General features: G+C 53.1%; 1 protein-coding gene across 1 annotated transcript in view; it reads left to right on the top strand.

Annotated features, from left to right (window-relative positions):
• Nucleotides 1-205: 205 nt before the first annotated feature.
• Nucleotides 206-25,074, top strand: part of LOC309410740 (uncharacterized protein) — a gene marked incomplete at its 5' end in the record, with an annotated part of 44,892 nt that continues 20,023 nt past the window's right edge. The window contains 23 exon segments of the mRNA XM_082007186.1: nt 206-256; nt 761-958; nt 6,258-6,419; nt 8,424-8,564; nt 9,199-9,384; nt 9,547-9,636; nt 9,998-10,354; nt 12,469-12,751; nt 14,806-15,036; nt 15,839-16,206; nt 16,401-16,457; nt 17,184-17,266; nt 17,669-17,834; nt 18,566-18,672; nt 19,962-20,189; nt 20,782-20,878; nt 21,367-21,465; nt 21,772-21,933; nt 22,261-22,439; nt 22,878-23,060; nt 24,006-24,150; nt 24,433-24,579; nt 24,786-25,016. Coding sequence (XP_081863312.1) covers nt 206-256; nt 761-958; nt 6,258-6,419; nt 8,424-8,564; nt 9,199-9,384; nt 9,547-9,636; nt 9,998-10,354; nt 12,469-12,751; nt 14,806-15,036; nt 15,839-16,206; nt 16,401-16,457; nt 17,184-17,266; nt 17,669-17,834; nt 18,566-18,672; nt 19,962-20,189; nt 20,782-20,878; nt 21,367-21,465; nt 21,772-21,933; nt 22,261-22,439; nt 22,878-23,060; nt 24,006-24,150; nt 24,433-24,579; nt 24,786-25,016 — 3,951 coding nt within the window.

Here is a 25,074-nt window from a genome sequence, read left to right as displayed (position 1 = left end):
ATATGTTCAAAATGTTCATTGGGCAGTCGACTCAGGATACAAGGAGAAAGTTGCAGAAAGTTGAGGGGGCTGGGGGAATGTCGATTTTGCAAGTGATAGAAATGGCATATAAAGCGTATAACGATTGGGAGGAGGGAAAAAAAAAGGAAAAACAGCAGAATGAGGTTGCAAGTATCTTTGCTGGCAGCAGCAATAAATGGAAACGATGTCAGAGGAAGAGGCAGAGGAAGTGTATGGGGAGGGTTCAGAGGTAGAGGTAAGGGTTGTGGAGGTAGTAGCGGAGGCCACTGTGAAACCCCTCTAAAAACAAATCAATGTGCCCATTGCCAACAGGAGGGTCACTGGGAGAAAGAATGTCCATGTCTTTTGAATGGAGAAAAGAGGGAAACGGGGGAAGCTGTTGGGGTAATGACAGAGATTGCATTAGATTGAAGGGGACCAGAGGAATCTATTAAAGTTTCCCCAGCCGATCCTCTGGTTCTAGTTAAGCTGGGGAATGAAATAATAGATTTTCTGTTTGATCGTGGGGCCACCCATTCTGTAGTGACTAGTTGTAAGGGACCATTAAGCAAGACTAAGATAAGCCTTGTTGGTGTGACAGGGAAAAGAACTTCCAGACCATGTTTACAGCCTATGGAGCTCTCAGTTGGGGATGACACTTAAATTCCTCTATATGCCAGAATGTCCTTTACCATTACTCAGATGAGATTTACTTTGTAAGTTAAATGCACAATTAACCTTCTCTAAGGATTCTGTTCAGTTACGTATTCCTCCAGAGAATGCATGGAGGGCCCAGATGTGTTTGTTAACTGAGAATAATGATGTGGAAGAAGGAGGCATTCCAGATGAAGGAGGCATTCTGGATGCGGTGATACCTTTAGTATGGGCTTCGAGAACGCCAGGACAAGCAAAGAATGTGACTCCGGTCAAGATTGAGCTAAAACCAGGAGCCCAGACGGTAAGAAAGGAGCAATATCCTATTAAATGGGAAGTTTGGAGGGGACTGGAGCCTATAAACAATTCCTTCTTAGAACATAGACAATTTGGGGAATGTCAGTCAATGTTTAACACCCCAATTCTGACTGTAAAGAAACCTCACTCTCATGAATATAGGTTGATACAGGATCTACGAGAGGTTAATGCAAGAGTTACAGACGTGCCCCTATGGTTCCAAATCCATATACCCTCCTCGCCTCAATCCTGATAGTGATACCTACTTTACCGTATCGGACTTGAAAGATGCTTTCTTTTGTATACCTGTGAACTAACAGAGCCAGACCATTTTTGCTTTTAAATGGGAAAACCTGACCACAGGACAGAAAATGCAACTCTGCTGGGCGGTCCTCCCTCAAGGGTTCAAAATTAGCCCCACACTGTTTGGTAATGCATTGGCAAAAGAACTAGAGCAATGGCACAGTTTAGCCAGCTACCGAGTGTCCAAGAAAAAAACCCCATCGGAAAAGAAAGAGTCCAGCATATGGGATTTGAGGTTACAAAAGAAAAAAGAGAATTAAGTACCAAAAGGAAGGCGGCTATTTGTAGGATTGCAGTACCTGCATCAAAGAAACAATGAAGGGGATTTTTAGGAATGGCCGGATGGGCTTGGCTACGGATTCCTAATTTCAGACTAATTGCCAAGCCGTTGTATGCTGCTATAAAAGGACTTGGAGGGATCTTAGAATGGACAGCAAAATGCCATGAAAGCTTTGATGAAATTAAGAGAAAACTGATGGAAGCCCCTGCCTTGGGACTACCGAATTTAAGAAAACCCTCTCAATTATATGTACATGAGAGACAACAGATAGCATTGGGAGCACTAACACAAAACCTGGGAGTCTGGGAGAGACCAGTGGGGTACTTTTCCAAACAAGTGGATGAGGTCAGGAAAGGTTGGCCTACCTGCTTGAGGGCAGTAGTAGCAACTGTAACCCGAATTGTAGAATCTTGAAAACTGACACTGGGGCAACCCATTACTGTGCTTGTGCTTCATGCTGTATGATCCCTCCTTGAAAATAAAGGACACCACTGGATTTCCCCAAATTGATTAGCTAAATATCAAGTTGTGTTATTAGAAGAAGGTGATGTCACACTTTCTTTGACTTCCACCTTGAATCCTGCCACCTTACTCCCAATCTCTGAGTCTGATGAACTGCAACATGATTGTCTAACCACTATTGAACAAGTGTATTCCAGCAGACCAGACCTACGGGATGAACCCCTGCCTGACGCGGAAGTGGAGCTCTTCACTGGTGGCAGCAGCTACACGAGGGAAGGAAAACGAAGAGCTGGATACACAGTGGTAACCAATACCCAGACATGAGAAACCAAAGCACTGCCTAGTCATACATCCGCTCAAAAGGCAGAATTAATAGCCTTGAGCTATTAATTTATTTCCTATTAATTTAGCTATTAATTATAAGTTCCTCGAGACTGGAACTAAGTTGCGGAAAGAACACGGATATATATATTGATTCCAAATACGCATTTGGAGTGGTACATGTACATGGGGCAATTTGGCTATTAAACTCACCGGGGACTCTCATAAAATATGGAATAGAAATTATGAGGCTATCACAAGCAGTCCTCCAACCAAAAGAGGTTGCAATAATGCATTGTAGAGCCCACCAAAAGGGAAATAATGAAATTATAAAAGGAAATAAGAAAGCAGATTGGCTAGCTAGAGAGCCAGCCCTAAAAGACTCAAACCTAGAAGGAGCTTTAATTCAGGGTCTTGTTTAGAATTGCTGCCACCAAAATACATTGAGAAAGAAAACCAACTGGCATAACAATTAGACTGCACCAAAAATGATCAAGGATGGTAGGTAACACCACTAAAACAGTTCTTGGTCCCTGAGAAAATGGTGGAAAATCTGCTTAAAAGACTACACCAAGAAACACATACAGGAGCAGATGCGCTGATAATAACTGCTAAGAGAAATTTTTTTTGACTGAAAACGCAGATTGTAGCAGCCGTTGTAGTGAAGAAATGTACTATCTGCCGTACCAATAACCCAAAATTGGGGAAAAGATTATAGGAGGAAGTGTGAAACAAGGAATAACTCCTGGGTAATACTGGCAAACAGACTTTTCAGAATTACCTAGATGTAACCGATATAAGTATCTATTGGTATTAGTAGATACCTTCTCTGGTTGGCCAGAGGCTTTTCCTTGCTGTACCAACAAAGCTAGAGAACCGATTAGGATTTTGTTAAAAGAAATTATACCTAGATTTGGTATTCCAGAAGGTATCTCTTCTGAAATTGGGCTTTATTCTACTGCAGAAGTAGTGCAAGTTTTTACAAATTAAGTGGGAGTTGCACACCCCTTGGTGGCCAGAGTCTAGTGGGAAAGTAGAAAGAATGAATCAGACTTTCAAAAGACAAGTTGCAAAACTTTGTCAGGAAGCCCACCTTAAGCGGACAGAGGCCTTACCCTTAGCTCTGTTGCAAATTTGAATAAGCCCTAGGGTTAAGGAAAGAGTAAGTCCCTTTGAGATTGTATATGGGAAGGCGAATCTTCTGACCATCAGGGGAGACCAAATGCATATAAAAGGACAGACCAACGTTAAGAATATTTGATTTCTCTTTCACAGACTTTATCTTCACTGCACGGGTACCTAAATCAAAAGGTTTCTCTTCCATTGGATACACCAGTTCACCCATTCCAACCAGGAGACACCGTTTACCTACAGACCTGGAAAGATGAACCACTAAAGGAGAAGTGGAAAGGACCTTATACTGTACTATTAAAGACTTATACTGCAGTCAAAGTAGAGGGGATTGATTCCTGGATACACTACACACGAGTGAAAAGGGCACCAGAACCAGATCAAGAAACGTGAACCTCCACGCCATCTGGAGAACTCAAGCTTCGATTGACCAGGGACTTTTAAAATGCAATTTGCTTATGTAGATGTTGAATGTCTACAAGGCCAATTGTTTTAGTGTTGGGAAAGCAAAAGTCTTGGCAGTGGTTTCAATTTGTTTAATGCTCACTGTGTGTGAAGGCAATCTAGTTTTGCGACTCATCCAGTCATTTGGGAGAATCCATAATAGTAGTTACCTGAGGCAAATGGGAGGCTCTAGTGTGCAGGTGGGTAGGAGTTAACAATACCATAAAGGTTACAACATTAGAATGAAACCAGATCCTGGTGGTCAAGAAGACGAAGAAGTGTTTGTACTTAAGCAGTAAACCGTGAAGACTTAGCTGTTCCCGCACTCTTGAAAAACGTAACTGTCATGAGGTCAGCAGAATCCACAGTAATTGGGATAAAGGTAAAGGTGGCAGAGGGAGATCGTGACCACCGAGTCAAGTGAGGGACTCTGTGAATTACCCCCCTACTCTTTCTAGGACCATGCGCACCAATTTGAGTATGTGTAACCAGTAACGGGCAATGTGGTAATTACCAGCCAGTGAATTTAACCTTGGTGGGTTCTCTGTTGTTTTTGCTGATAACAGGATAATGTAACAGGATAAATATGTGGTAATTCCTCTGTGTGGGGTGCTAGCTTTGTAGAATACCACCTAGCACCCGTATCTGCGCAAATATGCTATAAATAAAATAACTCTGTGTGTATATTGGCGTGTTGCGCACCGGCTATATGACTCCATGTTTGGGACAACGCTATCACAAAGTGTGATGAGCAGGAAAGATTCAAAGGGGAATGCGGGAGGTAGTAACAATTCAAGGGTGGGTTTCACTGCAGAAATTTCTGGGGGCGTTGTTATGCGCTTGGAATTTTACACATCTCCATTCTCATCAGGTCTGCAGTTCACATGAGCGATATAGGTTTGCGCAGACATTGAATGTGTAATGCAGCACGTGCGTTTGGGACGTTCAGATCTTCCAGGAGAGAGTGTGTGTGATTGCCAGGGAGTGTCACAGAGGATTGGCACCTAACAGCCGTATCCCTTTCAAATTCCAGGATGAAGTTTTAACAACGTTTTTCTTTTTCTCTTTCTTTTGTCATGTTGTGTTGATTTACTGCTCGCTGAGCTCCTGAAATTCTCTGCTGTAAAATTCAGTGGATGTCTTTGCAGGGATGTCACCATGCTCACAGCATCACAGGCTATCCCAGCTGATGTGTAGCCATCAGATCCTTCCCCTGATCTTTACTGATACCTAACACACTACAATTATGAAATAGTCTTTATTTTAGGAATGATTGAACTGCAGAGGTCTGACAAACCTTTGAAGGGGTTCTTAGTGTAACTAGAACCTTCTCCTTTTCCGATACCCTGGCATCGAGTGCACAGGGAGTTCTGCTGTGCCATGCCTGGCCTCCCTCTGTCTTCTTTTCTCTAAAGACACAAATCAGGAAGTAGATGTTAACAGCAATGGGTCAAAAATCCCAATCAGCACAAGTCCCCGAGTTGAGCCGCTTGAAACATGGCACGTTGGAAGGCGAGAATGCTGGCGTTCGACATGCAGAGCCGGCTCTGCGCTTTTCTTTCCGCTTCACGGCTAAAGTGAACCCAGGGAACGAAGGGCAGGAGAGTGGGAGAGCGTTCCCGGGCTTCGGGTCGAAGTGAGCGCTCGCGGTCATGAGCTGAGGATGCCTCGCTGTGAGAGTGCAACAGTGGGAGACTGAGGAGAGCTGCTGCCATTAGCTAGTAACGCCCCTCCCCTCCCTTCCTGTCCGTAGTCACGACACCGTTACGCCGGGAAGGAGCCCCGAGCTCCTGAGATGATAGCCAGCAAAGGGAGGGGAAAGCGATGGGTGCTGACGGGAGCGAAGGGAACAGGAGAATTTGACTAAACATGTCCTTTCTCCTTCAGGGCTCCCTTGCAGGCAGGTGGGAAGCCACCGAAGAGCACAGCCTGGAGAAAGCACTGCTTCAGTGGGAAGAGGAGCAGCAAAGGTACCAGGAAGGAGTGGTACTTGGTACCCTGGATGCTTGTGGAAGTGAGGGGAAACCCGTCAGTGCTACCTGGTCACCCCAGGGGAAGCGGCTGGGCAAGCGGCTTTGAAAGGAGAAAGGTCCACAGTCTGTTTTCCGTGGGGCAGTCCTAGGAGTGTGTGCCGAACAGCTCTGTTTTGGGCGGGGGGCTATTCCGGGCGACCTCCAAAGGACCCTTTCCAGCCTAAGCAAATGAGTTTGCCCTCACAGAGAGCTCTCAGTTAATGCTAGAAAGCACTTCTACTGCCTCTCGGTTTGACAACAAAGTCTGTGTGGAGGGAGCTGGGAAATGACGGGGATGCTGCTTGTGGATAGCAGTTGTTCAGAGGCCTCATTGCTGTTTCTCCCTTTCCAAGGTTTTCCTGGCCAAAGTGAACACTGTCCTGCGGGAGCACCTCGATAAAGCGAATGAGGTTAATTCAGCCCTCAGAGAAGATGTTGGAGAACTGACGGCGGATTGGATGAGGGCCCGGCAGGAGCTGGAATTGAGGGAGAGTGAATGGCGCGCTGAACGTGAGGTAAGGAGCGGCTACGGGAGCGTCACGGGCGATGCCAGGGCAGAATGCGAGTGCGTTTTATTTGTGGCCTAGAGGCCTTGCTGTGGGAAGGTTGTGGCTCTGTTGAGGCTGTGTTGGTGTTGACGAGCAGAAGCCAGGGGTGTGAGATGGAGGAGTGTCAGCAAATTGTGGTGATGGAAGATGCCCACCTGCTGTGAGCGTACTGCTCGGTCTTGGAGGCAAATGCTTGCTGTTGCTGGGCACTGCAGGGCAGTCACAGAGGACCGCTCGTCTTTTTAATAGTCCTGGAGTGTCCGTCTAGAGCAGTGGAGACCAGAGAGGACTGTGTGCTTTGAGGTTCAGAGGAGCCAGCAGAAGAACAAGGCAGGCCTCCCTTACCTCCCGTAACAGCCCGTTGGCAGGAAATCTGACGCGGGTCTCGGAGGGGCTTGTTTTTGTCTTCCTCCACCACGACCGCTGGACACCTCGGCAAGGCGAGAGGAGGAATCGTGATCAGTTTGCTTTGCTGCCGTCCACTCCTGCAGGAGGAGCGTGGACGTTCCCTTCTTGGCAGTCAGGTGGCAGGTCTGCTGAGGATGCTTCTGTGGTGGCTCCTGAGCCCTTGATGCCCCTGTTGCAGTGGTTGCTAAAGGAGACCTGGGGATGGTGGCTGTAGTCTCTCCTGTGTAGAGAGACTTGTGCAGTGGCAGCGAAGGCTGACTTGGCATTTCTTTTTGTCTTTGCACGTTCAGCTTTATGACAGCTACTTAAGGGGTGAACATAACCGTCTCCTCGGCCTGTGGCGCCAGGCGGTAACCTTCCGCCGTCATTTCCTGGCAACGAAGACTGCCACTGACCGGTGAGTAGAAGCTAAGGCTAGAGCTCTTGCAGAAGAGCTGTAGCTTCCCTTCACACCTGCTTTTGGAGCCGCGATGTTAACGTTAGTTGCGGCTACAGCTCGGATTTCTCCTAAAGCATTAAGCGTGCTTTAGGCTATTTTCAGAACCGTTTTTGTTCGATGCTGGTTTTCAGCTAAAGCTGAGGGACTCGGGCTAGAAGCAATGCAGGGGCCCTAAACAGGTGACTTGACTATGGTGATGTTTGGTGATTCACAGAGACACGGGCGAGTGTGGACACATTGGAAGTGACTCATCAGCGCTATGCATGCCGCAGGTAGAGCAGTCCCTTTTACAGAATGATGAAAATCTGCCTTAAATCTCACTGAGTTGCTTTTCCCGCTGCTCCCGTTGGAGAGGTCGTTCATGGATGTATTTTTTTTCCTTCTCATTCCCAGCTTACATTTATTCTGGTCAGTTTGCATCCGCTTCTTCAGTGCAAGTCCCCGACTTGAGGCTGCTTTGCCCGTGACAGGGAAGAGGTCGGAAAAGGAAAAGGGGGTAAACCCGAGCCAAGCCCGAGCACCTTTGGTGCGGCAGTCCCTTGCGTCTCCTGCCAGTGGGCGAGGATGCCGGCTTGGCTTCACCGAAGCACGGAACAGTCGAGGTGGGAAGGGGCCTGTGGAGATGGCCTCTCAAAGCCCGGTCAGCAAGAGCGGGTGGCCCTCGGGCCTGTCCAAACAGGCCTCCAGGCGGGCCCGCCCCACCGCCCGGTGGACAGCAGCCGGGCGGCGTCTCGGCAACCCAGTGAGGTGACAATGTGGCGACGTGGCAACGCGATGATGGAACGATGCGCGATTGCGCTCTATAGCTGCTGGCTGGGGGACCGGCTGGGGCGGCCGCAGCTGGGTGCCTCTGGAGCGAGAGGTGCCAGCGCAGGGTCGCAGCTCCAGGAGAGCTCTTGGAAGAGGCCATGGAGCGCCGTGTCGCTGCTGGCGTCCGAAAGGCAGACGCAATGCCGAGCGCACCAGGGAAGGGGAGAGAGGTGAGCAGCGGGCCGCTGGAGGGGGCTGGGCCGGGGAGCCTGCGCCATGGGGGGGCTGCTCCGGGCCCTGGGGACGTGCTCTGTCTTGCAAGGGCCGTGCAGGAGGCCTGTTGAGCTAGCGCCTGATTGTCTCTGTCTTCCTAGTGCGGGCACAGAAGACGGGACCCGGGAGAAGGAGCTGCTGGGCTGATGGACCCTAGGCTGCTGGACCTCCCCCTCGGGTTCAAGGTCCCGATGCCGCCCGGCTGCAAGCCTGTCTTCTGCAGGGCAAAGCTGGGGGAAAAGGTAAAGGCAGTAGAAAGGGGTAGAAAAGCTCTGCTCTTTGGCGGGGTCCCCGTCACGCAGAGAAGCCCTCGTGGCCACCTGCCGTACAGCGGCAGCTGCAGCCCTTGCGTCGGACAGGGCTGGGGAGCCGAGGGAGGCGCCTGGCTCCGTGGTGCCGAGAGGAAGGAGGACTTGCCCGTAGTTCCAGGCTGGCCAGAGGTGGATGGAGAAGAGTGTTGGAGTCAGCTCTTCCCACTACCTTTCCCTTTCCACAAGGGCGGCTTGTGGCACCTCCCATTTTGCAATCGGACTGAATTGCCCGAGGAAAAGACCCGGCTGTAGGCACTGCTTCAGCTTAGCTCCTTCCAGCTGCAGCGCCGGGCACAGCCCTCTCACGCCCGCAGTACGCAGCTCCTTGTATTGCTACAGCAACAGTAGACAGCCCCCAGATGGAGGATGGGGGCACAGGGCCGCTTCTCCGTTGGAGAGTCTCGGAAGTAGAGAGACCTTTCCTCTGGGTGGGAAGTAAGCCCGGGATTAGCCTGTACCTCGGAGGTTTGGAAATGCCGCCCTGCGCGAGGGAGGAGCTCGGGGGTGCGTTCGTCTCTGCTGCGCTCTGCTGCCCCGTTCCTAGTCCGGAACATCCCTCTTACAGCTTCACCGGCCCTCGTGCTACTTTGACCTGGGAGATCCCTACTGTCGCCTAACGCGCACAGAGTACAACAGCCTGCATGACCCGCACCTGCGGGTGTACCACAAGCGCAAAGTCAACATCCGGAGGCTGAAGAGAGGGGGTTACGTCACCGCCGACGGCAAAGTAGGTTTGGACGTCGTCGGACTGGTAAAAAGGCTTCCCTCCGAGCGGGGTTCCCCGAGCGCAGAGGGCGGGTGTGCAGGGGAGCAGCTGCCCTCCGAACCGCTGGGTTCGGGCCGTTTCGGGGAAGGCAGTCTGCGTAGCTGGCTTGACAGCACTCGGGGCATTTCTGCCCTCGTCTCTCCGCAGGTGGTTTGCACTCTGAAGGAGTTCAATGAGTACAGGGAGTACCTGGCCAGGCTCAAGCTGGAGGCAGAGAGAAGGTCGAGGCGAGAAGAGGTAGGCAAAGCTCAGTGTTGGCGGGCAGCGGCCGGCGGCGCGCTGCCGAGGGCTGGGGCTTTACTTGCCGCATCTCGGGGAGGCGGTCGGCGCAGAAGAGGCGAGGGCTGTGCTGCTGGGCCGGGCGTTGTGGCGGGGCCAGGACCAGCCGGCTCGGAGCCGAGCTAGCGCAGGGTGCTGGGGCGGGCACGGGCAGGACGGTCACGTGAAGCACGGGGAGGCCGGAGGGAAGCCCTTCTCGTCTGCCCGCGACGCGTGGCTGAAGCAGAGCGCTGGCCCGGGCCCGCGTGAAGCCTCAGCGCGCAGGGGCGTGAGCGCTTGTCCAGGCAACAGCGAGCCACAACCTGCTGTCTCCTTTCAGGAAAGGCTTCGGGAAGAGCTGCCCAAATTAAAGGACGTCCCCAAGCCGCTGGTAGCGAGCAACACATCTTGCCTGGCAGAGTGGCTGCTGCGCCCTCGGAAGCCATCTTGCTCACCTCCACCCAAGAGCAGAAAGGACTCCCTGAAATCGGGGCGATGCAGAAGAGTGAAAGCAGCCTGCGACGAGGGCCAAACCTGCTCCCAAGCTGAGCTGGGACAGGAAGGTGCCAAGCTGCCCCGGGGGGTCAGTAGCGATGCAGCCAGCGGGTTCCGAGCTGCCTCTGCACAGCAACCTGCAGCAGGAGCCCAGAAGCTTGGAGAGGTGGCTGAGACTGTGGTGGAGGAGGTGTTTGAGAGGGTGAAGGCTCCTTGGGATCAGTGTGCCTGGGTTTTAAGGAGGGCTGCCCTGGCGATCAGAGGAACAATGAGCGGCAGCGCCAGAAGAGCAGAGCCGTCGGAGATTTCTCCTCCAGGTTGCTGTCAGGAGGTTGCCCTGCTGGCCAAAGAGCTTGCAGCGAGCGTGTTGGAGAGCTTGGGCAACCGTTTGGCGTCCAGCATACCCAAAGCGTCCGAGCCAGGGCCAGCAGCCAGGCGGAAGGAGCAGCCTGTTGCCGAAGGAGCCAGCCGAGTGGGCAAATGGGAGGAAGAGAAATCGGGGCAGGCGGAAATGGCAGCTTCCGACGGAGCATTTTCAGAGGCTTCCCTTGCCAGGCTCACCAGAGAAGTTGTTGACGGTGTTTGCTGCACCATGGAATCCTTTGTGGCTTCCCCGTTTAAACAACACTCTTGCTGCAGCGATTCCAAAATCCTGGAGCTTCCCAGGGGAAATGTCTCCAATAGGCAGCTGCAGCCACCCCAGACACCTTTCTCAAGGCAGGGTGGGGAAGAAGGACGAGGATTGCCCAGAGCGTCTGAACAGCGGAGCCTGGCAGCAAGCAAGGGAGCAAAGCTGCCTGTGTCGCAACCACTGGCAAACACAACCGCTGCCGATGACTTGCGACTGAGCCGCACGGCTGCCAGGGAGGGCATCCAAACTGCACGGACCCCCAAAGTTCATTTTGGAAGCCGTGTAGCAGAACCGCCAAGACCACGAGATGGAAAGGAGACCTGTCCCGCTGAGAACGCCCTCCCCGCCACGGGCGCACGCGTTTCCAGACAGCCCGTCCCCCCAGCAGGTCCGAAGCCGCCTGCCCAGACAGGAGCACGGCGCAGATCGGTGCGCGTCACGCACTTGTCCGAGGCGAGCCCCAGCAGCCCGTATGAGAAGCGAGGGCGTTAGTTGGGAGGCTTGTGGACGACGTCCTGAGGAGGCGTGTGGCAAGAGAGGTGCAGAGCCCCTGGGCAGCTCCACCAGGCACCAAGGACAGACCTTACACCCTTGTGCTCGCAATAAAGTGTTCACTCGCAAGTGCTTGCTTGTGCCTACCTTCGTTCAAGCCAGGCCATACTGGGCCTGGGCGTTTTCCCTGCTATAACCTGTCTCATCCTCTTCCCCCCGACAGCCTCTCTCACGCTAAGGCCCAATTTGACAGGGAATCTTAACCAGGGAGGCGAGAAGTAGCCAGCATTTTTGCCTCGTTTAGCAAGCTTTGCTGCCGGGCTGGTGGAGGGACGGGTCCCGTTCTCGGAAGCCTGCTTTTCACATTGTGTGAAGGGTAATGTTGGTCTTTGCCTCGAGAGCCTTTTTCCAGGGCCCTTTCTCCTCCGACCGAGCTCCCCAAGCGGCTCTGCACGAATACTTCTCGCCGCTCCGGGGACGGCTCTGCCACACGGCGTTTGGGTCTCGTCTGTCCGGAGCCCGGGAACGGGTATATTGCGGAGGCCCAGAATCGTGCACGTGAGCAGGTTCAGGCAGGCGGTGCCAGGGCTCACCCCAAGGGAGCGGTGGGAGCAGCCCCCTCTCTACCGGGAACTCGCTACGCTGCGGTGCCGCAGGCTGGGCCCTTGACCCTGCGAGGTGCAGCATCCCCTGGGGAAGGGAGGCCTTCGGCCCCCCGCGGAGACAAGTCAAACCCTTGGCAGGAAGCAGAGCCTAGCCTGCCCTGCTTGCCCCCAAAGCCCGTTGTCCGTGACGCGCTCAGCACTGGCGGCTGGAGCTGGACCCTGGGTGGCAGCCCATGTGCCCGGTGCCGGCTACTGGCGCGGGGGCGAGTGCCTGCATCTTCCCCAGAGTGTGCGGGGGGAGGTGGGGTGGCTGGTGGGAGATTTGTCGTCTGCCAGCAAACGTCAGGCTGGACCAGCTGGCACAGAGGAGGCCCTGGGTGCGGGCTGGTGCCATCTGGGACAGTATTTGCATCCGCAAATGGCACCTGGAACGGTGTCTGCAGCCACACTGGCATCTGCATCTCTATTTGTTTCTGCAATTGTACATGCATCTGCAAGGGCACCTGTGGTTGTATGTGCATCTGCAGTGGTGTCATCTGCATCTGCAAGGGCGTCTGCAAAGCTGTCTTCAGTGGTGTCTCCCCCCAGCAAATGTTCTTCTTCTACTGCATCTGCATCTGCAACGCCATCTCCAATGGTCTGTGCATCTGCAGCAGTATCTCCATCTGGAATGGCCTCTGCACCTGCGATGGTATCTGCACCTGTATGGGCATCTGCAATGGTCTGGGCATCTGCAGCGGCGTCTCCCTCTGCCATGCTGTCGGCATCTGCCATGCTGTCGGCATCTGCAGAGGTATCTCCATCCGCATTTCCATCCTGAATTTCATCTGCGTCTGCAACGGCCTCTGCAAAGATACCTTCCTCTGCAACGGTATCTGCATCAGCAACGCTGTCTCTATCTGCAAGGGCCTCTGCATGTCCCGTTTTGTCTCCATCTGCAGCAGCACATGCAGGGTATCTCAGCACAGGAAAGACACGGGCCTGTTGGAGCGGGGCCAGAGGAGGCCACAAACGTGCTCAGAGGGGTGGCACAGCTCTGCTGTGAGGACAGGCTGAGCGAGCTGGGGTGCTTCGGGCTGGAGCAGAGAAGGCTCCGGGGAGACCTTATTGCAGCCTGCCAGGGCTTAAAGGGGGCTTCTGAGAAAGCTGGGGACAGACCTTTTAGCAGGGCCTGCAGCGGTAGGACAAGGGGTAACGGTTTTAAACGGAAAGAGGGGAAGATCTCGCCTCGATCGAAGGAAGACATTTTTGACAGTGAGGCTGGTGAAGCACTGGCCCAGCTTGCCCGGAGAGGTGGTAGATGTTCCCATCCCTGGAAACATCCCAGGTCAGGTTGGACGGGGCTCTGAGCAACCTGATCTAGTTGAAGGTGTCCCTGCTCATGGCAGGGGGGTTGGACTAGATGGCCTCCAAAGGTCCCTTCCAGCCCAAACCATTCTATGAGTCTAGGAGTCTATGATCTGGAGGGGCACCTGCATCTCCAGTGGCACCTCCACCTGCAATCGCATCAGGAACTGCATGTGTTTCGGCAGGGGTGTCTGCCTCTGCCCTGGCATCTACACTGGCACCTTCATCTGCAACGGCCTCTCTAATGGTTCCAGTATCCGCGTCTGCAGTGGTATCTCTGTGGGTACCTGCGTGCCTCGTTGTGCCTGTGTCTGCATCTGTACGGGCACCTGTATGTGCATCTTCAGTCGCATTCGGACCACACCTGTTTACCGGCGCCTCCATCAGTAACGGTATCGCAAGCGGGGGCTGGAGTTGTAGGTGTAACGGAAAGTGTGCTTGTATCTGCAACTGCACGTGTAATCGTGTCTTTATCTGTAATGGTATCTGCAGTCGTATGCGTACTGGTTTGTGCGACTTTTCTTGCATGAATAATTTTGCGGGGTGTGGTGTCTGTGACGCTAATTGTGTCTGTGTTTATATATATTTTACGCCTGTGTCTGCAACTGAACGGGTGTATGGGCCTTTAGTTATAATGGTGCCGGTGTGTGCTGGGTTTGGCTGGCATAGAGTTAATTCTCTTCATGGGAGCTGTATGGTGCTCTACTTTGGATTTGTAATGACAACAGTATCGATCACACAGCTCTGCTTTAGTTACTTAGTTATGAGTAATGTAGTTAGCTATTTGCAAGAGCTCTTTGTGGTTCAAGAAGCCCTAACCATGGCATAAGAGCTCTTACAGGCGGGTGGAACTCAGTGCTGCACTCCATCAGAGGGGTGTAGTGCTTTTTCTTATATGTACTGGTAGTTGTGAGCTACAGAGGCGGGAGAGATACTGGTTCTAACCGCTGTGGGTGCTTTTCCTGCAGCTGGAATACACTTCGCACCCCGGGCCGCGGGCAAATGCTTGAATGCCCTTTCTCCACATTTCCAATATTGCCCAGGTAGTTGTGTCGATAGGGCAGTGTAACCTGCACATAAATCTTAATCATCTAAGATCTATTTCCTGTCACAGGCTTGGTCAGTGCTGCATCTGGTGTTTTAGGTAAGCCGGTGAGGCTTGGACCCAGATGAGGTGACTCAAACCAATCAGGATCCCATAGGACACCAACATTCTCTAACTGCCTTTACTTTGATTACGGCTGCCTACAGAGCACCAAGTTAATTAATCTGCCAGGAACCCACCACTTGCTCCTTCTGGCAGCCGCAATCATGGCTTCTTTGGCCAAGAAGGTCATACATATATCTGTGGGAATATATATTCGCACATCCTCATGGGAAACATCATCAGAATCCTTCACAGACAATTGAGACGACTGATGATCAAGCACAGCACCGATGTGAAGACTAAACCAGTCCTTGTCCCTCTCTGAAATGTTACAGTGCCAGAAACTTGTGGACGGTGTTAGAGAAACTGTAAAGCAAACCTCACACCAATGCTGGTGCAATTCTTGCCTACAACTTGGTCCGTACCCTTAGGAACATTGTGGGGCACAGTGTGCTCTCAACTGGAAGAGCTGGACCCCTTAATCAGCAGCTACGACCAAGCTGTTGCGTACCAGAACCACGGGACTATCGCTGTCAAAGACGACACTGGCCGGGTTGTCAGCATCGCAACAGAAATTGAACTGCTGGACATCACTGGTGTGATCTTCTGTCCGACTCTGCTGACTTTGGGCGATGGTGGAGACCAGACTGCCAAGCTGGAAGGTACAAAACATCAGCCGGTCCCAAATGCCTTGGGAGCGGATCCAACAGCAGCCGGACTGCTGAGGCTGTGGCGCTTCCCAGAGAGATGCGGGGGACGCCCGCAGCGTGGCGGAGCAGGGAGGAGGAGCACCCTGGCCAGGGAACTAGCCCTTTTTCTTGATTAGCTCGCAAGCGCAGGAATTAAGCGTTACTTAAGTGTAAGCTCTGCAGCCTCAGGGCTTGAGTGGCGGATAAGGGAATCCACGTAACAGCCTGGTCTGGGCAAAGGGGACTGAGCCCCGCTTGCCGTGTGTGTTTGTTGTCTTTCTTCACGAGCTGCTGACAGCGAGCTTCAGTCACAGAGCAGGCTGTCCTGGCAGTGGGTTTGCAGTTCTGTCTGCCACAGCGTGTTTTCTCTTTTCTGCTTGCAGCCCGTCCCGTTCGTGCTGCAACCGGGGAGACGAAGCGCCAGCGACGCCACCCGCGGAGCTCTGGGTTTCGCACCAGACGGGGCCTCCTGCTCCAGCGCAGCCAAGGGCTGAAGCTTGAGCTTTCAGCCGAAAGCTGCCGCTGCTCCGCGGGCTGCCCTGGCCGAGGGAGCTTCCCCGTGCCGCCGCGGTGCCAGCCCCCCCGCCCCAGGGTGCCCACACGCCCCATCGCCGCCCCGGTGCCAGGGGCTGCATCCCGCCGCTCCTGCTCTCGCGGACGCTCCCCGGAGCGCGTGCTGCCCGCAGCGCTTTGCGCGGCCGTTAACGGTCTCCGCGCAGAACGCGCCGGAGCAAACCGCTGCCTGGGCGGCCTCTCCCCCGCGGCAGCCCCGCAGCCCGGCGCGGCACCGTCAGCGAGGAGCGAGAAGGGAAGCGCTGCCACAGAGCGGCCCCGAGCGAGCCCGGCGCTCCCGGCCCCCGGCCCGGCTCCCGGTCGCGCCCGGCGGGCAGGGTGAGCCGCTCCGCCCGGCCCGGCAGGCGCCAGCCCGCGGCCCGGAGCCGCCTGAGCTCGGTCCGCCGGAGCCGGCCGCGGAGCGGCCCCCGCCGCGGGGCCCGTCAGGCGGCGGAGCCCCGCGGGCGGCGGGCCCGGCGGGCGAGCGGGGCCATGGCGGCGCGGAGCCAGGCCTCCCTGCGGCGCCGACTGCAGAGCTCGCAGGAGGCGCGGCAGCGCCAAGCGGTGCTGGTGCGGCTGCTACAGGCGAAGGTGAGGAACGCGGGCGCCTGCCCGGCCCGTGTCGGGAGCTGCCCCGGGCCGCCACGGCTCCCTGTTGCCCGTGTGGGCAGCGCCGGGCAGGGCCCGGTGCTGGGGCTGTCGGGACCGGGAGAAAAGCCGGGGCGGGAGGAGCCGAGCCCCTCACAGGCTGCAGCCGCTCATGGCCACTGCGTGTGCCCATCCAGGTCCTGCAGTACCGGGCTCGGTGTCGAGAGCTGGAGCGGCGAGCGGGAGCAGCAGGGGTGAGTGTGCAGGTTGCGGACGAGAGGTCGCCTGCGTAGCATTCGTTGACGCAGACAGCACAAAGCTCCCCGAAGCCGGGGCAGAGGAAAACGAGGTTCTGCCACCTGAGGCTGGAAGGAAGCCCTGTACGGTTGCCCGTCGGTGGTTTGTCCGGTTGCCGCTCGTAGAGCAGCCGGTAGGCGCAGAAATGCCCATCCAGAAAAGCCTGTCAGGAAGGCTTTTAGCTGCGTGCAAGAGGGCTTTGCTGCTGGAGCAGCGTTTGTCCTAGGTCTCGGGAAAGGGCTGTGCTGCCTGGTACGCTACATGGCTGTCTCTGAAAAAGAGCCGCTTGAAACATGGCATGTTGGAAGGCGAGAATGCTGGCGTTCCACATGCAGAGCCGGCTCTGCGCTTTTCTTTCTGCTTCACGGCTAAAGTGAACCCAGGGAACGAAGGGCAGGAGAGTGGGAGAGCGTTCCTGGGGTTCGGGTCAAAGTGAGCGCTCGCGGTCATGAGCTGAGGATACCTCGCTGTGAGAGTGCAACAGTGGGAGACTGAGGAGAGCTGCTGCCGTTAGCTAGTAACGCCCTTCCCCTCCCTTCCTGTCCGTAGTCACAACACCGTTACGCCGGGAAGGAGCCCCGAGCTCCTGAGATGATAGCCAGCAAAGGGAGGGGAAAGCGATGGGTGCTGACGGGAGCGAAGGGAACAGGAGAATTTGACTAAACATGTCCTTTCTCCTTCAGGGCTCCCTTGCAGGCAGGTGGGAAGCCGCCGAAGAGCACCCCCTGAAGAAAGCACTGCTTCAGTGGGAAGAGGAGCAGCAAAGGTACCAGGAAGGAGCGTTCCCTCATACTTGATACACTGGATGCTCGTGGAAGTGAGGGGAAACCTGTCAGTGCTACCTGGTCACCCCAGGGGAAGCGGCTGGGCAAGCTGCTTTGAAAGCAGAAAGGTCCACAGTCTGTTTTCCGTGGGGCAGTCCTAGGGGTGTGTGCTGAACAGCTCTGTTTTGGGTGGGGGGCTATTCCGGGCGACCTCCAAAGGACCCTTTCCAGCCTAAGCAAATGAGTTTGCCCTCACAGAGAGCTCTCAGTTAATGCTAGAAAGCACTTCTACTGCCTCTCGGTTTGACAACAAAGTCTGTGTGGAGGGAGCTGGGAAATGACGGGGATGCTGCTTGTGGATAGCAGTTGTTCAGAGGCCTCATTGCTGTTTCTCCCTTTCAAAGGTGTAAGAAGCTGGCCAAAGTGAACACTGTCCTGCGGGAGCACCTCGATAAAGCGAATGAGGTTAATTCAGCCCTCAGAGAAAATGTTGGAAAACTGACGGCGGATTGGATGAGGGCCCGGCAGGAGCTGGAATTGAGGGAGAGTGAATGGCGCGCTGAACGTGAGGTAAGGAGCGGCTACGGGAGCGTCACGGGCGATGCCAGGGTGGAATGCGAGTGCATTTTATTTGTGGCCTAGAGGCCTTGCTGTGGGAAAGTTGTGGCTTTGTTGAGGCTGTGTTGGTGTTGACGAGCAGAAGCCAGGGGTGTGAGATGGAGGAGTGTCAGCAAATTGTGGTGATGGAAGATGCCCACCTGCTGTGAGCGTACTGCTCGGTCTTGGAGGCAAATGCTTGCTGTTGCTGGGCACTGCAGGGCAGTCACAGAGGACCGCTCGTCTTTTTAATAGTCCTGAGGTGTCTGTCTAGAGCAGTGGAGACCAGAGAGGACTGTGTGCTTTGAGGTTCAGAGGAGCCAGCAGAAGAACAAGGCAGGCCTCCCTTACCTCCCGTAACAGCCTGTTGGCAGGAAATCTGACGCGGGTCTCGGAGGGGCTTGTTTTTGTCTTCCTCCACCACGACCGCTGGACACCTCGGCAAGGCGAGAGGAGGAATCATGATCAGTTTGCTTTGCTGCCGTCCACTCCTGCAGGAGGAGCGTGGACGTTCCCTTCTTGGCAGTCAGGTGGCAGGTCTGCTGAGGATGCTTCTGTGGTGGCTCCTGAGCCCTTGATGCCCCTGTTGCAGTGGTTGCTAAAGGAGACCTGGGGATGGTGGCTGTAGTCTCTCCTGTGTAGAGAGACTTGTGCAGTGGCAGCGAAGGCTGACTTGGCATTTCTTTTTGTCTTTGCACGTTCAGCTTTATGACAGCTACTTAAGGGGTGAACATAACCGTCTCCTCGGCCTGTGGCGCCAGGCGGTAACCTTCCGCCGTCATTTCCTGGCAATGAAGACTGCCACTGACCGGTGAGTAGAAGCTAAGGCTAGAGCTCTTGCAGAAGAGCTGTAGCTTCCCTTCACACCTGCTTTTTGAGCCTCGATGTTAACTTTAGTTGTGGCTAAAGCTCAGATTTCTCCTAAAGCATTAAGCGTGCTTTAGGCTATTTTCAGAAGCATTTTGTTCGATGCTGGTTTTCAGGTAACGCTGAGGGGCTCGGGCTATAGGCAATGCAGGGGCCTTATTCAGGTGACTTGACTATGGTGATGTTTGGGCATATTCACAGAGACACAGGCGTGTGTGGACACATTGGAAGAGACTCACCAGCGCTATGCATGCCGCACGTAGAGCAGTCCCTTCTATAGAATGATGAAAATCTGCCTTAAATCTCACTGAGTTTCTTTTCCCACTGCTCCCGATGGAGAGATCATTCATGGATATATTTTTTTTTTTTCTTCTCAATTCCAGCTTACATTTATTCTGGTCGCTTTGTATGTGCTTAGTTCTGTACCAGCATTGCTGAGAGAAAGAATATCTTCTCTACCCTGTTTCTGCATTTATCCAATTAATTTTGCTTAGTCCAATACCTCTTTTTGTGATTGTTTTCTTGTATTTGGGCTCTCTGAAGTTCCTTTCTCACAGTTGCCTTCTACACAAACAAATGTAGCGTAGCCGTAATAGTACCTTCTTCTGGTGTCAGCATGCAGTTTATTTCCAACTCTGGGTTATTGTCAGCCATTTACCTTCTTTGGCGATAAGCCATCCTTAGTGTGTGGAGTGTGCCTGACTTACTATTCAATTCTTGTGATATTTGTGCTTTTTTTGTTACAACATTTTAAGCTTATTCTTACAGCACCTTGCTGGAATGTTTATTCTGTAGATATTGTTGTGAGCCTCTTAGCAGTCCAAGGGTTGATAATAATAGCCCGCTTAAGGCTGATCCCCTAGGTAGGTATAGAAGCTGGGGACCTTGGTAAAATGCCTTACATCTGTTGATGATAACTAGAGGATATTAATAAGAGAGAGCAGGAGCAACAGTTAATAAGAGTAATGAGAGGCTCATGAAGACTTCTGGCTGTGCCCTCCATTTCTTCCTCTCTCTGAGGAGAAAACAGGCTCATTTCTCAACCGTCCCTAGACTTGTTGCTCACCTGTCAAGATGTGTCCTGGTCCCAAAGTGTCAGATGAATGATTCGTCCGCAACGAAGATGTCATCTTTCCTGCCAGCTTTTACTGTTGCACAATTACGTGCTTCAGAGGTGAGTCGGCTGCTAAAGATGGTGGCGTGAACATGAGCTCTTTCTTTATTCTTCTTCAGAGATTTGTCTGAGCTGAAGGCAGAGCAAATGAGGGTTTCTGGATCTATACTTGTAAACTGCTCCCATCTAAAATCCGTCGTACAGCTCCGGCAGCCCATCACGCTGGGTAGAGCTGTCCTCAAGGATCGGGCAGAGCAGCAAGCGGGACAGGAGATAAACCAGGAGACTCAGGAAGTGATGAGCTTACAAGTCAAGGGGGACCAGGAGAAGAAGGAGCTTCAAGACAGGTGAAGGTGTTTTAAATGTGGCTGTTGCCAGCGTGATCTTTTGTGGCTGCTACTTGGATTCCTAGCTGGGCTGTGCTCACGTTTAAAACACAGCCATTCTGCACAGCCTTGTTTCTGTCCCTCGTCAAAGTACTGCCTTCCGCAGAAAGGACAGAAAAAACGGTCTGAGTGACAGCAGCTCTTCTGAGTAAGCCCGGACTGGAAAAGAGATTGCGTCTTTCAGTGCTTTTGCCGTTAAGTGGTTCTTGGTGAGCGGTTGAGACCAGTATAAAGAGAGCTCTGTCTCGCGTACAGTCCTTTTGCTAGCCAGGGCTGTGCTAAAGGGAGTTGGGAGGCATTTGCCCAGGGCCATCATAAGCAGTGTAGCACCTGTGTACTGACAAGTCCTTGCAAGGCTGAGTGCAGAAGGCCTCTTTGGGGCAAGAAGTGCTGTTTTGCAACATTGAGCATATGAACCTGTAGAGATGAATGCTGCCCTTGCTGTATTTTCTGGGTTGAACTTTCTCTGCTATGCTTCTGGGAGCTGCTGAGCTCTTTAACAGGCGATGGTGTGCAATGCTTCTGGAATGGCACGTGGACCTTCTGTTCTCAGGGTGATGGAGCTCTCGGCCTTGCTTGTACAGTCTCAGAAACAGAATGAGGAGAAGGAGACGACCATGAGGACACTTCACGACACCGTGGAGATTCTAGTATGTTCTCCCTTTATCTGGGAGGTGGCACAGCGTTTGCTCTCCAGGCTCAGCACAAAGAGGTGTAGCTTCCTCAAGAGAAAGAGTGGCAAAGGTGCTAACTGTCTGGGAACGTCAGGCACATGGCCCAATATTCCTCGTGCGTTGGGCCCATGTGGAGTCAGTCCAGGTGCAGGCAGTGGCAGGGGGGCTGGAGACAGTTCAGGTGTCTTCCTCAGGGGGGTTGCAGCGGTGCTATTGTGCCTGTGGCTTTCAGTCTCTAGGGATGAGAGTTCCTTGGAATGGACAGCTTGACAGCAGTCTGTAGAAACTAGCTGTTGGTCTTTCTCCTCTTAGTTTTTGCAAAGAAGAAATTGAATAGATGTGGGAGGGAATATACTGGAGTCACTAGGGCTGAGGCTTATCGGCATGGCAGTGCTACTGAGGATGGGAATGCTACAGAGGGGAGCAGCTCTCCCCTGCCCACCCTTGCCTTATTCTGTTCCCAGGAAGGAAGTCGATTAGAGAAAGAATATGAAGCTTCATTGACTAGAAGTGTCAAAGAAGAGAATCTTTCCCTCCAGAAGCTGATAAAAGATATAATGGAGGTGAGTACAGAGTTCAGAGACTCATAGAACCATGGAATAGTCTGGGTTGGAAGGGGCCTTTAAAGATCACCTAGTCCAACCCCCCGGCAGTGAGCAGGGGCATCTTTAACTGGATCAGGTTGCTCAGGAGTTGGGACCACAATCGCGGAGCACTTGTGGCCACAGGGACAAAACTGCTTTGTTGACTGAAGAAATGAGAGAATTGAGTTTTGAATGACTCTAGGGTGAAGTGGGGGGAAAAGGAGAAATAGATAAAGGAAGCCCAATAGAATGAGCAAAGAGTAACGGCTTGATGCGGGCTTTCAGGTGGTGTTAGATGACAGTGACAGTATGGTCAGCATTACCTGCCCTGAGAGTTCCCAGCATGCAGAGCCTAGCAACATCCTCTCTTGTCTGAGCCCCCTTGATGCAGAGCGTGCCTTTGTATTGGTTCAGGAAGCACTGGCAAGGAGGCGAGGAGCAACACAGGTGAGAATTTCTGCTTGTCTTCCCTGCTGGCTCAGCTGCTAATGCCATGCTTAGCTTGACAGCTTTCCATTTACTTTGCCAGTTGAGCCAGTTCCTTTCTAGCCTGCCCACTCTTGCTATTGAGTATTGCTACCTTGAGTATTACCTTGGCAGTCTCGCCAGCTCTGTGTTCTACTTCTTTTCTCTCCTTGATCTCCACCCCCTCGTGACAGCTTTTGCCTTCAGGCGAGCTGTCTCTCTGCTTGCTGCTTCCACTCCAGCTACCTGGAGCCATCTTCCCTGCTCCTTATGGCTTTTTTGTGCTCTTTCCCTGCCCATTCCTTGCAGGCCGTAAGAGAAGAGCTTTCTGCCAGGCAGGACTCTCTCAATTTCCTGCAGCAGCAGCACAGACAGCAGGAAGAGAAGTGCAGGAAGCTGCAGCAAAGGCTTGAGCAACTGGAGGAGGAATGCAAGGCGTTCAGCAGCCACCGGCAGCACCTCCAGGCTCTGGTAGAAGCCCTCCAAAGGTGAGTGTTTCCTCCTCCTCCTGCGCTCTAGAGGCAATCTGCTTCCAGTGCTGGGAGTCCGGAGGATTTATGGGCAAAGAACTCGCCTGCCCTGCCACGCTTGGCACTTTGTCATCCTCCTGTCACTGCTTTTCATGCTCTACTGTGCATCGTAAGGCTGTCTTGGAGATTCCGAGCGTTGTTGGACTACAAGAGGCCTCCCTCTCGACATGCTGCTTCTCTGAATTGTGTTCTTTGGGTGCCCTTCCTAGCCACTGCTGCTCACTGAATGAAGGCAAAAGCCTGCCTTCCTTTCTCCTTCCCTCCTCGGTTACCTGGCAAGGGGGAGAGCAAGTTCTTCCTTACTGTGCTCCCCACAACTCCATCCTGGCATGATGAAAATGGGACCTGTGACTCTTCAGGCCTCTGTGTTCTTCTAAGTGAGCCTTGTCTCTGCAGTGACTGTGCAAACCTTGAGCAAACCAGGGAAGAGCTACAGCAACAGCTTGAAGTAACGGAGCAAGAAGCCTCGCGTCTGCGTCAAAGTAACTCTGAACTGCAGTTGAAGGGAGATTCAGCCCAGAGGGAAAAGGTGGAGCAGCAACAGGCGATGGAGAGAGCACGTTGTGACCAGGAGCTCCTGTGAGCGTTAAAGCTTTCTCTGGGCAGGGGTGGGCATTGCTGGACTTGAGGAGGCCCACCGTAAAAGAATGAATTTTGCATGCTCCTCGTTTGTAGCACAGAAGGGTGATGGGACTGCGTGGGCAGGTCTGGCTACCTACTGACACACAGCATAGCTGCCTCCTTGTACTTTCTTTATGACCCTTTAAAAAAAGTCATTCCAAACCTGGCCAGAGTAGTTGCTGACAGGCATAAGCTGAAACAAGGGAGGCTCAGACTGGATTCAAGGAGAACAAAAAATTTGAACCATGAAGGCGATCATGCAGCAGAACAGGTTGCTCAGGGAGGCCATCCAGATGCCATCCCTTGAAATTTGGGAGACCCGAGTGGAGAGAGCCTCGAGCAACCTGGGCTGATCCCATAGCTGACCCCAGGTGCTTTGAGTTGAAGATTGGGCTAGAGGCCTCCTGGGGTCCCTGCCAGCCTGAACCATCCTGTGATCCTATGATTATTGGACTGGAAATTCATACACATCTCCTCCCCAAACAGATTGCAGGCTCTTCCTTCATCTCACTGCTGAAGGCAAGAGCAATTGTGGGAATATGAATCTGGACTTAGAAAGTCTGTCTTGCCCAAAGACGAACTTTGGAAAGTCTCGTATCCAATGTGTGGAAAAGGAGAGAGAGAACTAACAGGCAGGAAGCGGTTGAGAGTACCTGAACCTTTTGGAAACGTTCTGTGATTTCTGGAAGCTTGTTTTACTTTCTCAGTGACAAGTGTTTCACCTACATCAATGACAAAGAGTGAGGCAGCTCTAGTCAGGGAATTCCAGTATTTGTTAGGTGCAAATAGGAAGCTGTTGGAAGTCATTCAAACTGCCATATCTGGGACACAGGATGTGCTCTTGGTTTTGGAAATGAGCATATTTTTACATTAACCACTTGTTTGCCTTTCCCCTTCTCCTAGACTGAAGGACTTAGCTGCACTTGAAGGCAAACATTCATTATTACAGAGTGAGCTGGCAGTCGCGAGAGAGGCACTGGAGGAATCGCACCTTCAGAGGGATCTGCTGAAGCAAGAGAAACACGAGCTTACGGTGGCACTGGTGAAGGTATGGTCACCATCTTGCTAGGCAGCGCTTGTGGGAGAGGGAGTTGTGATAACAAGACCACCGCAGATGCTGCTTCTGGCAGTAGAGAACAGGGACAACGTTGTTCTCCATCTTGGAAAACGGTGATCAGAGCACCCAGGCTCTTTGGGGTAGTTAGTCCCCACGTGCTTATTGGGAGCGCTGAACTGGGAGTATGTCAGAAACGCACGGCGGTGTGGACTTGCTGCTTGAAGTCGGGGATTTTCCTGCTTTTATTGTCATGTTGTTCTTTTGTCTCTTCAGGCTGAGCAGTTGGTAGCAGAGTTGACCGGGGCTCACAGTGAGCTGAGTGCTGAAAATGCTGATCTGCATGTTGCAACAGCAACCATGAGCAGCATCAATGAAGCTCTCGCACTGGATAAAGTGCAGCTGAACAAACTTGTGCTGCAGGTGAGCAGCGCTGCCAAAGAGCTTGTGAGGTGTTTGTCTCCAGCTGCTGCTGCTTCTGAGACTTCTTGCCTTCCGACTGTACGGCTGACTGAATATGGACATGTTGTTCCTCTTCCTGTGCATGCCAAAGCTTCTTCATAGTAAACTCTGTATTTTATTTATACATAAAACTGTATTTTGTTTCCTCTCTGCTTCTGTGATTGTAGCTGGAGCAAGAGAATGAAGTTCTGTCAGGTAGAGTGGCCGACATGGCGAGAGCAAAGATGTCTGACCAGGAGAAGCTGAGCCTGTGTAAAAGAGCAAATGACGAGCTCTGCGCAGAGAAAGCCCACCTGGAGCAGCTGCTGCAGGAAGCAGAGGAGCAACAGGAGAGGCTGCAGGCAGAGCTGAGGTGGCTGGCAGAGGAGAAGGAAGAAACCCAAGAGAAACTCAGTCAGGTGAGACCAAAAACCTGGTGCTTCTGGGTGGGCATTGGGCTGCTTGGCTCAGTGAAGC

Source organism: Phaethon aethereus, assembly GCF_964289735.1.
Source record: "Phaethon aethereus genome assembly, chromosome: 16".
Taxonomy (NCBI): Eukaryota; Metazoa; Chordata; class Aves; order Phaethontiformes; family Phaethontidae; genus Phaethon; species Phaethon aethereus.
Note: the sequence above shows the minus strand (reverse complement) of the source record. Positions and strands in the feature narration are given on the sequence as shown.